Below are 13,364 nucleotides of genomic sequence, written 5' to 3' on the forward strand. Positions count from 1 at the left end.
GTCTTATTTCTTTTCCTTTGTGATTCTAAACTAGCATGTTTGACCTGTATGATTTAGTGTACAGCTGCTCTTGGCCTTCGTGTCATAATTGAGCCTGCTGAAATCTGAAACAAATAACACTGTTTGTAGTTTAAACATTTTATACCATCTATTCTTTATAAAGAAAATGGTACCAATTATAGGTGATGAAAACTTCTGTACTTCCTATTCTGAAACATCAGTATCAGCTCAATTGAAGTCATGTTACTCTGTCATCTCTCTGTACTTGCTGTGTATTGTGACTTTGTTTTCTTTTGGAACATCCAGCCATTAGATGGCAAACATATATGCCAAAAACAAGCTCTAGTGGCCTACTGGTTTTCAGGTACTACATTCATATGTATACTGATATTCATTTTACTGATACTGATCTTCATTTTAAAAATGGAAGTACTTTAAAATTCTTCATATTAAATTGGAACTTAAGTTTGTTGTCTTTAATAACAACTTGTTTGCTGTTCTAACTGCCAATAAGCATTTGGGAACTAATTTCTCTAAACAGCATTTAAACTGTCTTAATTGCAAAACATTAGAACAAGTTTAAATATAATTTCTAGGGCAAAAATTACACATCTACTGTAAGCAAACAAGGTTCCATTTTTCTTAATTATATATAATAGTTTTCCAATCTCACGTAACATCCATTTCTTATTTTGATGACTTGTGTTTTCTGTTACAGTGGTCAATCTGGAGAAGAGGTGAAACTATGTGATGAAATAATCAAAGCTTCTGACATTGAAAATCCTAGGGTATCTTCAAATCCATGTGAATCTGCTTCTTATGGCACAGCCAGTGATAGCAGTAGTGATACCGAACAGGAATTTGTTTCTTCTGTTCTACCAGGAAGTCAGTCAAGTTCAGTCAATCTTGCACAGCAACTGCACAGAAACAGCATCCTCAAAAAGAAGCACGTTCAGAAAGTTTATTCCAGCTCTAAATCTGAAGGCTCAAATGTGATAGAAATCACTGAACGACTCTCTAACTGTAAATTAAATGCTCAGGAAGAAATGCACGCTTGCACTGTTCAAGAGAAAATAACTGCAATGCCCTCAAAAAATACTACTCCAGGAAAATCAAATGCTTCTGAGTACTGTGAAGATACCTGTAGCAATTCACAGATAGTCTTCCTAGGTGTGAGTAAAAAAGGAGCAGAATACCTTAAAACACTAGCTAACTCAAAACAACATGAAAAAATTGAACTGAGGGATTCAGTTTCTTCCTCAGCTGCCAAATGCAGTTTATTAGAACTGCTTAAGCAAACACTTACAGAATGGAGAACTGAGGAAACCTTAAGATTTTTGTATGGTCCGAACTACACTTTATGGTCATCAGAATGCCCATCATCTGCCAACCAAGAAGATGAAGAACTTGATGAGGATGACTTAGATACACCTGAAGACCTTGACAGTGCTGCTGTAGGGAAGTTTGAAAACAGTCTGAACTATTCCTTACCTTTTATGGGCTCAGGTGAAACAGTTAAGCCTGTGCCTAGTTACGAAGAGCTAAAAGAAGAAACAGAGTTCCTACAACTCCGAGTAAGAGAGTTCTATAAAGGAAAGTACATCTTGGCTGAAGAGGAGTTAGCACATACACAAACAGATGAACATTCAAGTACAGACAAAGTAAGTGCCTGATGGAACAGTGTCTGGGCTGTTGAAATCCTGCTTCTACGCAGACACTACAAGCTCTTTGTTGCTGCCTTTGTAAGCGGATACGGCCATGGTATCATCAAGCTATTAATGTAAAATACTAATAAGAAGGTTGGATAGATTCAAAACAATCCCTTAAGATTGAAGAAAATTATTTTAAGTTGATAAGAATGAATTTGACTGTTTGGGAAGCATTCAGTTTTGGTAGGTTCCTTGCAGTTTTTGAAACATGAAAGATGACTTGGTTGCTTGAGCACAATCTGAACATGGGCTGAAACAAGAGGGAAGTACTGGCAACGGGAACAGGAAAGAAGTTAAGATCTATATAGGCCCTATGTAGTTTTTGTAGCAAATGAGAATAGGTAGAACTATTTCTACTGTAATCTTAGTAGAAAAATGAAGTACAACACTGTCACCACTTCCCAGGCCCATCCTTTTCATCATCTCTACAACTCTGCAACTGTAGCATTGCATAATTGCAATGAGAAGCAGCTGTTAAAGAGCCTTGTGTGAGAATAGCTTACTGGCAAGAAAAACTGGTGATTTCTGTGAGCTGGAGAGATAGGACTTCTATAACAAAGGCTTTCTGTAAAACTGCTGCCTTGCAGGCTAAATAAGGTTTACTTAGAAACAAACCCATTAGACAGAGTAGATCTTGGGTGAAAGAGGAACTGGATTTCTTTTCTTCCACCTTTTATTCATTATATAAAATCTATATTAACTTATTTTTTTGCCTTTAATTCAGAGTACTTGAGATTGGATTTATTTCTTTTGAGTAAGATTAGATCTCTGGCATTACTTATAGTTAAAATTCTCCAAGGCTGGTGTCTGCTGATTTATTTGGATATGTTGCTGCAATGCAGACAATTTGGGGGAAAAAGTCTGGAGGATTTGGAGAACTGAAAAAATACAGAGTGGTCTGAATTTTTATCAGGGTAGGCAGACCATCTGACAGCAACCAGGTCTTCCTGTCGTTATAGTAAAACAGTACATTAACTATCCTAGGTAGGCTGTACAGTTTGTACAAGCATGTGAAACTGCTTTTGCTTTTAAAGTCAAGTATATTATGAGCATAAGAGGGTGTAACTTTCGTAATATTGCTTCTTTTAAAATAAAGAAGTTACACTGCTTTTTGTAAAAAAGTTTAGCCAGTTTCTGAATAAATTTGCCATTAGTTGAATTAAAGTATCTAGCATATGGCTTTGCAAGGAAAGGGGAAAAGCAGGTTAGCTGCAAACTCTATGTTGGGTGAAATTAACCAGGGTTCTGTCCATTAAGACACTACTGGCTGTTTTTTTCTGTTCAGAGATGAGAGCTTCCTATGTTTAAACATGAGTTGATAAGCTGTGACTATTCTGGTGCACTGACTGCAATTAAATATTAGATTTTAATTAAAGACTTTAATATTATAATACAGAATGATCAACAGGAAGACCCCATGTTCCCACTTGTTGATTCAAATGCACAAATGCAAATTAGGAAGCGAATTGTCCTCGAGAAACTGAGAAGAGCGTAAGTATTCCTTACTTCAGTAATCATCAAGCTGACATCGGTGATCTTTCATCATCATTTTAAGTAATAAACACACTGTGCAAGGACATTCTTCACCTTTTTCTGGGTGGCATTATTCATAACCGGTATTGCCCTAAATAAATTATTTTTGACACCATCATGCTATGATGGAGCAGCAGATAACAGTTTGCACAACCTGCTGAGATAAGTGTCAGAATCTTGCTACTAAGATAGTCTCTAAGATAAACTTGTCCATTCTTGCATGCACCAGAGCCTGTAGATGATAAGTTGTAGCATTCAAGGCTGGCAGGACAGCATGTTCCTGCTGGTCAGTAGTTGTTAGAACTCAGCTGTGCCCCTACACTGAAAATATCTATGTTTTCTTGCTCTAAATGTTGCTATAACACATGGAGCTTAAAATGAAAATGTGCTTCCAAAAATCTGCAGAAAGCACTTCATTTATCATCCTCCTTTCCCTCAGATTCCTGGAAACATCTGAAGCGTCTAAATTAAGTTCTTTAAAAGCAGGTTCAGAGGGATGTAAAATAGCAACTGAAAATCAGCAATAAATACATATATGTTAATATTAACAATATATAGCTGTGTGCACTTCATGTACATACTACTTGTAATTTCAATTGTAGTTTTAATTAATTTTTTGGTTCAGATGAGATTGGTGGGAATACACAGTTCTAGTAAAAGGTACAGTGATATAAATACAACTAGAAATATTGACTATTCCAACAGTATCAGCACAGTGCCCATACATATAAGTGTAAATAATTGGATATTCAAATGCAAGAAGTTGTTAACAAGCAAATAGAGGCAGAAATTTTAGCTGAAATCTACATCTAATATGTGAAAAGTAATAGATGGTATCCCCAAATGCTAGCAATAACAAGAACTTGTTAAGCAGTTTGTAGCATTCTCTATCAAGTTTTATACATTCAAGCAGGAAAGCAATCTGTTATTGAAATTTTCTGATTGCCCTGCTAACATCTTTGTTCCAATAATCAGACTTCCAATGGAGTGTTATTTCTGTTGCATCCTTTTTTATCATATGTAAGTCTAAGATTAGCAGATATATTCTTTGTGTGAATGACAGTTAGGCATGCAATTTTCTTTTTGCAATTGCTATTTTTTAACCAATATAAACTTTTAAAGCATTTATGAAGACTGAAATTCCAATACTTATAATGAAAAACATTTGTTTTTACCGTAAGAATGTTATGTCTGAACTGACATGGAATTTAATAGAAAGTGTGTGTAAAACGATATCCAATTTCTACTTCACATTTACAATAAATTAGACCTTCTTATTTTTATAATCCAAATGTTGTAAAAGTAAAAATATTGCCCAAAAAGCACTGAGAGGAATCAGAAATGTAAACTATATGCCAAATCTATTGCACAAACACTTTCTTCCCTTTTCATTACCTTTAACGAGCTCTGATGGAAGCCTTATTTCAGGAGAAATTAAGACACAAAAACATTAACCAGTGTCTCTTGCCTTCTAGATTACCTGCAGTTTTGGGCCCTCTTCAGATTATGCTGGGGGATGTTTACACAGAGCTAAAAAATCTTGTCAAAACTTTCCGGTAAGTATTAGTCTTTATTTAGCAATTCTTGATTGATTAAACATCCTATGATTTGTATTTGTGATTTGGGCACAGAGAGGCTGTGTGTTCACATAGGAAATGTCATATTCCCTGTGGACTAACAAGTCAACCCCTTCCTTGCTCTTGACAGTGGCTAGGTCACCAGGAGTAGATTTTTAAAAACTAGGCCAGTGGTCTCTGGAGGATGATGGTGAGTCTTTTAAAGGATCTGCTACCTCATCACCTCCTATTAAGCGTGAGTTTCTGACATCTGTCACTTTCTTTTGCTCTGGCTCCCTGTAGCTGGGCTAACAGGATTTAATATAATTAATAATTATTACCACTAATATTCAAAATGGAAAGAAGGTCCAACTTGACCTTTCTTGCTTCTAATTTCAAGGGGAAGTAGGTCTAGGGTATGTTTCTTTACCACAGATAGTCACAGAAGCACTGAGGAGGATACTTAAAGACACTGGGACTAAAAGAAGAGGGATATTAGAATGGTAGCAACTTCTCAAGATGTTTGTTCTTTTTGGGGGAGCCACCAACTCATGTCTTGGACCTCGATTACGCTGTGCATCTTGACATGTTGTTAGGAAAGGAGCAACAAGAGCTGCTAACTGTGTAGGCTGTTACTCTTGAAACAATTTCCTCATCACCACCTCCCATCATGCATAATGTTTACATGTAGATTTACCAAAGCTCATTCTTGTGGCATTTGACACAAGAAATCTAGTCTTTGGTGAATAGAAACCCAACTCTCCCTGTTTCCTTATGATTTGTCTGATAGCCAGAGAAATGCCACTGAAACATGGATCTCAATATATGCCAGATTTTTTTTTTAAACTATGGAAGATACATTTTCTTTTTATTTCTGCTGATTCTGGGCATGATGTTTTTTGAATATAAGAATTTTTGTGTTTGGACCTCATTCTGCAACTGTAGTCATTTAACTGTTATTAAGATTTTAACAACATTGCAACCACGGAAGATATTTTTTGTTGTACTGAAATAGCATCTATATGATGTGTATACGTCTGCTCTTCTAATTAAATCTTTGTGTCTTAAAAATGCATTTCCGTTGCTCTGCGGTATAAATGCTTAGTGGTAACTTTAGCTGAAAAACCTCAAAAGCAGAACTTATATTTTAAATTATTTTTGCTATTCAAAGATAACATGGCTTGAATATCAGGTTTCGAAAGCAGTTTGCTGCAAAGGAGCTTTGCTGTAGGAGGGCAAAGTAGCCTTTTAAAAACATAAAAGCAAAGATAAATTGCTTGGAAATACAGCATTTGGGGAAAAGAGTGGTTGATAGCAATTGTGAATGCTACACAAGAATTTATTACTGTTTTATATGCATCTCGCAACAGCTAGACTTGTTAGTGTTGCTGAAAGTAAAGTAAGATGAACATACTGGAAATAGAGAAGTAATAAAAACATTTGAACCCTTTCTCCTTGTATTTCTGGTATAAATCTGTCTGATACAGAAAAAAATCTAGCTCTCTGGCAAAAGGCACAGGTTTGAATCTCTAGTGCCATACTTAAATTTAATCAATATGAGTTCTCTGACTCATAAGTTGATTGCTATTGCAGATGCCCTAGGAAAAATTATAACCTGTGTTTATGTTTGTAGGGTTTAGAAATTTGTTACTTCCTTTGTTAATATGGTTAAAATGCTTGATGACTACAGAGGCAGCACTGCTACTGAACTTCCTTACTTTTCTTACTAGAAATATTTCAGGCTGCAGAACTTGCTGAAGAAGGAAGTAAAATACATCACAGTAGTAAAGCTTAGCTGAAGAAGGGTAAAAGAGCATGTTGTGAACTAAGCAACAACAATTTTCAGCTCCATTGGTTTTTAAAGGAACACTTGCAGTTCAGCCTCCTTTGGGCAACATATTATTCAATCACCACTGCTGGGAAACGCACAGAGGCATCTCAAGAGACATTTTAGAATGGTTAAAGCTCTTCCCAAACAAAGTCCCACAGCGCCTGTAAGCTTTTGTTACGAAAACTGAGATGTCAAATATTCTCCAGAGTGTATAAGGGCATTTTGTTAAAAGATGAAGACAAAATTAGCTATTTATATAGAAACTGAGGCTAAATTATTACATTTGTGAATGTATGATTCTATTTTTTAAAGTTTAGTATCGCACTTTGAAAAGAGGATTTCTGCTGTACCTTAAGGTTACATATATTTCAGCTGATTTTATGGCACTTGTCATTTACAGATTCTCAAAATGAATGTGATATTGCTGTTTCTTAAATGTGTGTTCAAAATTCTGTTATTACAACTTTGTCTTATCTACCTGCTATTATGTTGGACTGTTTTCCTGTATCGAATTGTTTCCTAGGAATCAGAAGATGCTGAGGTGGTGAGCACCTGCAGCACTAAGAGTTTCTTTCCTTTAGTTCAGGAGTATTGATGTTCTGTTCAAGTTCTAGCACAGGGCTCATAGGGAAGTACTTAACTTTGCTTCCATGGCAGGCATTGGTTACAATTCAGGCCAGCATTTGCTAATGGTAGTAAACCACTAGTAAAATCAGCATCTAAGTAACTGAATGGGAAGATGACTGAAGGAAAAGGACCAACTTTGTGTACTCTTTGTGTCATTATTGGGTTTAGTTTTCCATTTACTGGTTACCTCAACCTAGGACTTCTCTGTATTCCCAGAAGTTCCATATTAGAGTTCACTTTTTTTTTGCAGGCTGAGCTCCAGTCGGTTACTGGAAGGTGATTTGCAATGGAATTTGTCTGTATCTTACTCTTTATTCCTTTTCCTGTCAATTTCTGTCACTGTGATGCATCTACTCATTCTCATCTTCTTTGTGGGAGCTTTTTTGGTCCTTTTGTCTAATGGCTGAGGGAAGAAGTTAGTCCAGTCATAGCACATCCTTCCTGCAAGCTGTGCTGGCATGAACCGCAATACTCACGAGCAACTAAGAAACCCATGCAGCATTCATGGCTTACCTGTCCATTCTTAGGGAATAAGTAAGTAGAGACGCTCACTTTTGAAAAGTTGCACATTCTTTTCTTTCTTTAGGTAGGTGTGAGAAAGTTTAACTAAACTCTTTAACAGAAAATATTTCTCTGCCCAAAATCACATCCTAAAACTTTTGCTGTATTTAAACATTTCCATAATGTGTGTGAGACAAATGTGGTGACCTTTTTCTCCTGTCTTTCACAAATTGTTCTGAAGTACTAGTTATGGCCAAAGGCAAGACAAAGAATTAATGAACCATTTATGCAGAGGATTTGCACTTCCCTGTTTCCTGAAAGCTTTACTCTTTAGAGGCCTTCGTGTTGACACACTGCTTGTTCTTGAAAGTGACAGCCCTTCCACTGTTCCATATTACTTAAGGCTTCACACCTGTAGGTTGCTAGCTTTAGTCTGATCAGCCTAAAATGTTTTCTTTTCCAGTTGCACAAGCGCTTTAGGACAGGTGTTGTACTGAAAGGTTGTGGGAGCCTCACTTCATCCAGTCCAGTGACAGTAGTACATCAGCAAATCCATACTGGCATATCCTGCTGGTTATCTGCATCTTATGACTGCCTCCTTCATAAATAGCATATTGATGGCAGTGACTAGTGTTCAGAGCTTGCCAATCAATACTAACATTGAATAAGAGTTAATTGACACAAATAACTGTATCTCTCAGTTTGTGTACAAGAATGACACCTTCCTGTGCTCTAATCAATAATAACTCCTTGTAGAGCAATGAAATAAAGATGCTTTCACTATTTGACAGAGTTTTCCCAGGTGTTTTGGATCTGTCTCTTCCACTGTGTTTTATCATAGCAGATTAACTGGAATGTTACATATGAATTGTCTGTCAAGATGATTCCATCAGACATTTCTTAGTGTTTATCACCATCATCAGTATTGAGTCAAGACCTTCAGCCTTTGTTTTGTTTCTTTTTCTACAACCAGAAAAATGAAACAGTTTATCAGTTACTAGCTTTGCTGCCAGCTACTGCCATTGGCTATTTTAATATTGGTTGGTAAATGTGCATCTTTTTAAAAAAATAATTTGTATTTATCAATACTATCATTCTAGTTTGACATAATTCCTATACACATAGTATTATATGTTGATTTTTCTTTCATTGTTTAACAAAAGTAGGGCTGTTGAGATACTACTTTAGTAATTACAGCTTAAAAAAAAAAAAATCTTACTTTGATAGCAGACTTGAGAAAGAAAATGGAATAATATTGCTATAATCATTAGTATCCTTTTAAAAAAAATTGAGTGCATTTCTAAAATAAGGGAAGCAATCCTATGAAATGTCTTATTTACAACTGTATTTTTTTATAATAATTTTGAAAAGAATTGGGTAGTTTTCCCAGAGTGAGAAAAGAGAAGTTGAGTTTTAACAATGGCAAGTACAAACACTTTTCCAGTGTTCTTGAGTATTTTTGTTATCTAATTTCCTAAAGAAATTAAAAGCCTTACTGAGTGAAGAAAACCATGGAATTCAATTTGTTAAGAGCTATTTCATTTTAAAACTGCCCTTTGAAGGAAGAAAACTAAGAAGACTATATTGGAAACTTCAATGTTTAACTGATCATCATAGATCATTACACTTTGGGATCCCTTGAGCATGGTTCCGTTCTGATCTGAAGCTGGATTTATTGTACTCAATCAGGAAAAACAGTATGCCTACACACAGCTGTGTTTTAGTAATGAATTAGAGGTAGATTAGCTTTTGATTTTTTTGGAGCTTCCATTAATTGTGTTACAAGCATCTGTCATGCTACCCTGATAATGCTCAGTTGGTACTATTTTGATAAAATCAGAGCTGATAAGGTGAAGGGATTCAGTGATAAAGCTTCTATGACTAGGCTAGCAGTTATAGAAAACTCCCAGGTATTAAATCTTCTTTTGAGATGCTCAAAACAGATTTAAGTCTTTTCTCCGAGAACGAGCCTTGAACATGGTATAGAAGTCTTTTGCTTTACCTCTGCAGTGGTTGATGTCCGCTATCTCCTCTTCTAATGAGGAAGAATCTAAAGCCCCTGATGGAGCAGGTGAAATTCGTACTTTTAGTAGATGTCTCCTTCTAGAGAAAAGGGTTTATTTTCAGACCTATTAACAACCTTCTATCCTCTCCAGCGCCAGTAGTGAGTGACAGAATAGCTTCATTCTGTGTCTGATTTATGTAAGACCACAGAGAAGGCAAGCAGAGTGGAAGGAAGCAAACATACTAAGGTGCTCCCCCTTCAGCATTTCTGTTATATGGCAGCATCTGTCTAAATAAAATTAGTTCTGCGAGGGTTTTTTTGGGGTTCCCATAAAGCTACACATTCTTTTTGAACTGTGGCTTTTCCATAAAATTGCTCATCACAAACAGCACCAGTCATGCTTAAATTCATCCATAAAACAATATGTGAATTGTTAAGTCACATTAACATTTGAGTTTAAGTCAAACTGTATTACTACTGAATTAAATCACAGGGACCAGAGGATATAAGATGTAGCAATCCTGTTGTTGAGCATCTTCGTGGTTCTTCACACTTCATTTTCCTGCTCTTATGTCTGCACTGATGCCCATTACTTAAGTTAGAATTGTAGGTTTCCATTTTACTAACACAAATCATCAGAGGACTTTCTCCAGTATCTTAAAGTCCCATATGTTCATGTATGTATTGCTGCAACGTGAAGGGAAATATAGCAATAGCAGCAGAGTAGCACAATCCCAGGCTGCAGCAAATAAACCCAAGTGCAGCATCTGTAGATTGAGAAATAAAGGAATAAAACCTGCTTACCTTTGGAAGGCCTCCCATAGGCAAGGAACTCCAGCAAGATACCCTCACCTCCACTGCCAGCCCTTAAATGAGGTCTGGGAAGGACTGGATCCACCCCTTCTGGTTACTCAGGTGCATCACATGCAGCTGAGCTCCCCTGGGTTGGCCCTGCCTTCCGATCAGGTGCTCAATCACTGTTTCAAGCTGTGGTTTACTATTTTTACTACAATGCAAAATTAGGTTTTACAGCAAATCTAGATCTGAAACCAAGTAAGGAAGAAGGCCCATCTTTACAGAAAGCATATATGTGGATCTTGGAATTTCCTATTGGGTGTCAGGGAGAGTTGAGCCTTCATAGCAGCCAAGGCTATGAATTCAAAGAATTGGCTTCTGTTCTATCTTCCTCATCCCACTTCTCTCCGGAACAAAAACACATACTGGCAATTTTGTAATTGCTCTGAGGCCGTCTAAGAGGAGAGAGACAGAAAGTTGGCTGACTGCTCACATGGGACTGTGAATGCCACACTGTACTGTGGCATACTAAGTCTTTAAAGGGCTGACTTGAATTCAGCAGTTAAAATCTGTTTACTTTCACTATGAAATGAATTTTTTTGATTGATGAATTGATTTTTCTAATTGCTATTTTTCAGGTTAACAAACAGAAATATTATTCACAAAATGCCTGAATGGACTCTAATTGCTATTGTTCTATTATCTGTGTAAGTACACTTTTATTCTCATACACAATTGTCCTAACTAGCCTGTCAAGAGAATGTTTAATTTTCAGATAAAACAGAGGAAAGACTTCTTGAAATTGACTGGAGGAATCAACAGAAATATTTTTAATGCAAATGAAATAAAATATTTGAAACAAAATGTTAGCAATGGACAAAGTGTTATTTTTAAGAGCTAACTAAGTTTTAGATATTTTTAAAGAAGGATGGAAGAAAGGGGTTGTTTCAGTCTCTTCTATTCACTAGTCTGCCTTTCTCTAATAGTGGGACAAAATGACATGTATTATTTGAATTTTGTTTTCTTGTTTTAATGTCACTTTCACCATTAAAGTCAATTTATTTCCCTAAAGGTAAGTCTTTTTCAGTCAGATTCTATGCATAGGCATGAGTTATAAAAGTTGTAGTCATATGCATCATTAATTTATATTTTCCAAATTAACATACATTTTTAAAATTAAGAATATAAACTTTGCAATGCATAAAACAGACAGTTCTCTATGAAATTCACATTAAACATTATTTAACATTAGTTCATCTTTAAAGAAATCACTGGTGGTTTCACATAGTGTCAGGCCCTGCTTTTCAATAGGGTTAAACCATCAAGCAATCTTTGTATGTCTTTCAGCTTGAATTACAAGATTGCAGAAATCTTATTTCAGAGGCCGTTTATTACCGCACTGCTGCTTCTTCTTTTGCGTTTCCTGGGTCACTGGAGCCAGTAGGACAGAGAAGTACTTACAGATATTCACAGGTCAAGAGATGTTGTGGGCCAACCTCATAGCATCCCCAGTACTGCATTTACTTTCTTTGATATTACTTCAGTCTGACACATTGTTCTGGCTTTACTGTCCCAAGGAAGGCTATACCAGTAGGCATTAGAGTAGGCTTCAGCGAGCCTTGCATCTCTGTCACCCAGCCAGATACCGCTCAAATGATTCATTAAATCAGAACACAGAAAGTAACTTTACTTGAATGCCTTGGCATACATTTTTTATCAACTATAAGAACAAATCTTTTGTCATTTTTACTATATATTCTTATGGTTGAATTGGTAATTTGTGAAACAGATCTTATGAATTTTTCAAGTAGCTTCTGTACATTTAAGGAAATTGTGACTCTTCTGAACGGAAGCTAAAATATATAGCTGGTCTGTGCTGCATTATGATGAGGTCTAAATGTTGTCATAGCTAATGGTTGTTTTACAATTGCTTTTAAATGTTCTACAAGTAGCAGGCAGTCTTGGAAGCAATCAGTAGAAGCAGAGAACCAAGGTGTTTTTTTTTTTTTTACCTTTGCTTTCTAGGGGTCCATGCCTAAATAAATGAGTTATTCCAGTAATGTATTCCAATGTCTTGACCCAGCCCAACACAGGATGACTTTTTTGTCACAATGCTCAGGAGTGCAGTAGCATAAGCAAGACCCTGAAACTTCCTCTTTCCAGCAGGAAGACCAACCACATTACATATACCCTGTGCTGCATGAGGCGTAAGAACACAAACTAAAGAAGGCAGGGTGAGCATGGGATTTCAGGGTATATATGAAAAGAAACTTCTAAGACCTCAAGTATTTTTGTTTTGTTTGGAAGGAGGCAAACTTTGTTTAAAGTAGCAACTGTTGGACTTGCACTCAACTTTGTGCATCGATATTGTGGTTCACCACTTCCTTCTCCTAGGGACATACGGTGTGCTTAAGTTCACAGTGCACTTTCAGAGTACAATGACACTTTCTGTGCTATTGGGAGATTCAATATTATCATTACAGCTATACTGACCTAAAGACTTATCACTGCTTAATAGTTTGTACTATGATAACGTTATCCTTTCTTCATTAAAAGTTTGTGAATTAAATCTTTGTAGAATCTACATGTAGGATAGTCACAACGCCCAATCTTACACCTAATTTTAGTGCTTAGATAAGATCTGGGCTCCCTTTGTATTCTGCTGGCCTTCCTTCCAAAAATCATTCTAAGCACTTAAATGCCCTCAAATTTTTTGACTGTTAAAGAAACTTGGACTTCTAATTCATTGTTCTGAAGTAAAGTACCTGACACTAAGTGGTCTGACGATCTTTCTAGAATTATAAAAT

The 13,364-nt window shown here is 36.2% G+C and overlaps 1 protein-coding gene across 1 annotated transcript in view; it reads left to right on the forward strand.

Annotated features, from left to right (window-relative positions):
* Nucleotides 1-13,364, forward strand: part of RPAP2 (RNA polymerase II associated protein 2) — a gene marked incomplete at both ends in the record, with an annotated part of 48,082 nt that overhangs the window by 6,178 nt on the left and 28,540 nt on the right. Inside the window, 4 exons of the mRNA XM_079535505.1 lie at nt 719-1,661; nt 3,106-3,200; nt 4,718-4,798; nt 11,196-11,264. Of these exons, the coding sequence (XP_079391631.1) occupies nt 719-1,661; nt 3,106-3,200; nt 4,718-4,798; nt 11,196-11,264 (1,188 nt within the window). The remainder of the gene's footprint in view (nt 1-718; nt 1,662-3,105; nt 3,201-4,717; nt 4,799-11,195; nt 11,265-13,364) is intronic.

The sequence above is a fragment of the Tetrao urogallus genome (genome assembly GCF_951394365.1).
Source record: "Tetrao urogallus genome assembly, chromosome: 5".
NCBI lineage: Eukaryota > Metazoa > Chordata > Aves > Galliformes > Phasianidae > Tetrao > Tetrao urogallus.